We start from the raw sequence: 3214 nt of genomic DNA on the forward strand, positions 1-3214 counted from the left end.
TTTTTATTGTTATAGAAATCATTTCTTACTAAAAATAGTTAGCGTTTATAATTGATCTATTTTCTGAGACATCTATGTTAAACACGTGTCATCAATTTATAATGTAATGTGTCTATGTGCTAAGTTTGGCATTATAGCCTTTTGATTTCATTTTTCTCCCTTAGCTTTTTGATTAGATTTGAAAATAGAAATGAAGATAAGGACCACTCATTGATTAACTTAATGGAAGGAAAGCTTTCTTTCTTTCTTTCACGATAGTTGCCAAGGTAGGTGAGAGGGAACTTGAAAGGACCACCACAACCTTTCCACATGGGAACAAATTGATACACCTATACATTTCCACTAAAATTAAAGACGTCCACAACACAACCCCTTCAATAATTCACCTTTACCCCTAAACCCATTCTCATTGCACAAATATTGCTAGGTTGGTTAACTTCTATGCTATAACAATACTATTTAATTATTCCAAATGCAACCTCTCTCTAGAGGAACCTTTTGCTTCTAAAAAGTATACACATTGAATAACCTCGAAATAGCTAGGGGAAGGTATATTTTGATCTTTAGGAAAATGTATCTCTAAAAGCAGTTAGAAAAAATTGAGTACAACTTACTAACAAATAATATTATTATTTAAAAGTAGTTCAATAATAGGTTAATCTTGTAAGTAAATTTAGTCGATAGTTGCAATAATATTAATATGTAAAGGTTTAAATTTAAATTTAGAAATTTTTAATTCTCTACCTTTATGGTGTGCGAATCTAATTATTAAATTAATTTACTAAAATAAAATAAAATAGACACCAACAAAAAAAACATGTGAAAATATATATACATATATATTGTATAGAATTTAAAGGATAAGTATTGTCATTATAAACCAGTTTTATGAGAATATACTATTTTACTATATATCACTTCATAAAAATAGAAATCAATATAGAAAAACAAAAAGAAATTTTGAGAAATATAATGAGTGATATAAAAAGGATAGAATTAGAAGAGCAAGATAAAAAGGAATGAAAAAGTATAAATGTTACTTAAAGGCAAAAGAAAATATCCCAAAAAAAAAAGGAAAGAAAGTGACACTGGATTCTTCATCATACACTCATTTGCTATCCCGATTGAAACAGCATAATTTATTTGTGGTTCAATTATATTGCCATGTTATTACAATTACAACATGTGATTTTGCTATATAACTCTCACTCTTTCATCTGTCTCATATTTCTATATATTTCTATAGCAAAATGTAAAAAAAATAAAATTGAAATACACAAATTAAACATAGAAGTGTAGAACTTCAATACACGTAGGTATAAAATACAATACTATGAAATAGGGAGAGTATATAATATAAAACTTAAATAAATGAAAATTATATAAAATTTATTTACGCTCTCAAACGCTAACGGAGCATCGTTGGTCCAGCTGAAGCTTAACGGCGTTATCCCCAACATAGACGCCGTTACGGTTATTACCAAGCGCGATAAAAGCGGGACAATGAACATACAAATGGTAATGACCCGTGATCAAAGTACCAACCTTCCAACGAACTCTACCGTCAATTTTGACGGTAACATATAAGTTACCGTTAGATTGATCCTGCGAGAGCGTCAAAAAGTTAAAAGGAGCAACCGGGACGTTAGTTCCGTAAACAAACGGCGACCAAACGTCAAACTCTTTGTGTCCTTGGTAAGAAGGAGGGATGGAGGTTCGGTAAGTAATTTGTTGGCTCCGGTAAGTGATGTAGGTATCGAGGCGGTCGTAGTAGATTCCGATGTGGTCGTTCGGGTTTCGAGAGGAGAGTGTTATTTGGAAGTTGGAGGTTAAGAAATTTGGTTGTGATGCGTTGAAAGCGTAGACTGTTGCGTCTAGTAGAATGAATGTTGGTTTTGTGGGTCTTAGGATTGCCCATATGAGTAGAATTGCTAGGAGGATTATGAAGAGGAATACTATGATTCCCCAAAATACTCTTTGGAACATCTTTCTTTTTCTTCCTTTGTGGTGGTCGCACTCTTTCATCGACATGATGATGTTGTGGTGGTTGTTTTTGGTGAAACTGTGGAGGAAGAATAATTGAGATATTAATTTGGAGAAAGGTTGGAGGTTGGAGTGGAAGTGTAGAAAGTGAGGAGTATTGAGAGAGGAAAATATAGAAAGGTTTTTGTTAGGGGAAGGAATTATGGGCAGTTTCGTGTGGTTGACGTTTGTGTCTTTTTGTATGTGTTCAAAATTAATCTTTTATGATTGATTTTATGGTGTAGTAGTTTGTAAGAAAGTAAAATTTTCTTTCTCTTTGTCTAATTAAAAGTTTGCAGCCAAGTTAGTTAGAGTTAGAGAGTCAAATTTTTTCTTTTACTCTCAACCCATTGTTTTTTCTCATAATTTGTCCCACTTAGTTAGTTATACTAATTTTTTTGGAAAAACCAATATTAGTATGTTAGTGTTATATTGAGATTTTAGTCTCTAACTCTTTCAGTCTAATAAGTAATTAACTATACTATAAAATCTACCGTAGAAGATTTAATTAAATATGCGCTTGGTCATGATTTATTTGTAATTAATTGGAGGTTTATATTAAGAGGATAGATAGATATGATAAGATCATGATATATGGTATAATAGGTAGAGTTTGGATTTTATGTAATGTGAATTTGAATGGTACGTGGAGACTGCTTTGCTGGATTGATAGATATATGTGTACTGTACTTGTTGGAAACTAATGACTTTTGGTTGTTGAGGCTAATACTGAGTGAGTTATTTTATTATTATTTGATTAGATCATTAAATCTGTTTGTGGAATTTGCAACTTACTATTTGGTCATTAATTGCGTCTATCTCTCAATTTATACCAAATAATTACCATTTTGAAAGCTTGCGGTAAATGAATTTCAACACTTAAAACATACTTGTTTTGTAAAATTATTCTACATATGACTACGGCACTGCATCTTTTCTTAATATAAAACACCTCCACTAAGTAAGTGTACTCCAACATAATTTATAGTAGATGACAAAGATCGCATTAGTGACAAATATTAAGTGATTTATAAGGCAAAGATTCCGGTACCATGCTGTTTTGTTATAAAAGGAAAAAAGTTTTACAAAATCAAAGTAGATACGATTTTAGTGTAGGAGTTAATTTGAAAACAATTGATGTCACAAAATTATTTTTCGTCCAAATACCTTCCGAAATAAAATGTGATAAAAG

The 3214-nt window shown here is 31.2% G+C and overlaps 1 protein-coding gene across 1 annotated transcript; it reads right to left on the minus strand.

Annotated features, from left to right (window-relative positions):
• Positions 1 to 1093: 1093 nt before the first annotated feature.
• LOC101507186 (NDR1/HIN1-like protein 1) lies at positions 1094 to 2223 on the minus strand. Its single transcript, XM_004497607.4, has one exon. It carries the CDS (start codon positions 2029 to 2031, stop codon positions 1402 to 1404), a length of 630 nt encoding a protein of 209 aa, XP_004497664.1. The 5' UTR covers positions 2032 to 2223; the 3' UTR covers positions 1094 to 1401.
• Between the last annotated feature and the right edge of the window lie 991 nt (positions 2224 to 3214).

Source organism: Cicer arietinum, chromosome 4 (genome assembly GCF_000331145.2).
Source record: "Cicer arietinum cultivar CDC Frontier isolate Library 1 chromosome 4, Cicar.CDCFrontier_v2.0, whole genome shotgun sequence".
NCBI classification, from domain to species: Eukaryota; Viridiplantae; Streptophyta; class Magnoliopsida; order Fabales; family Fabaceae; genus Cicer; species Cicer arietinum.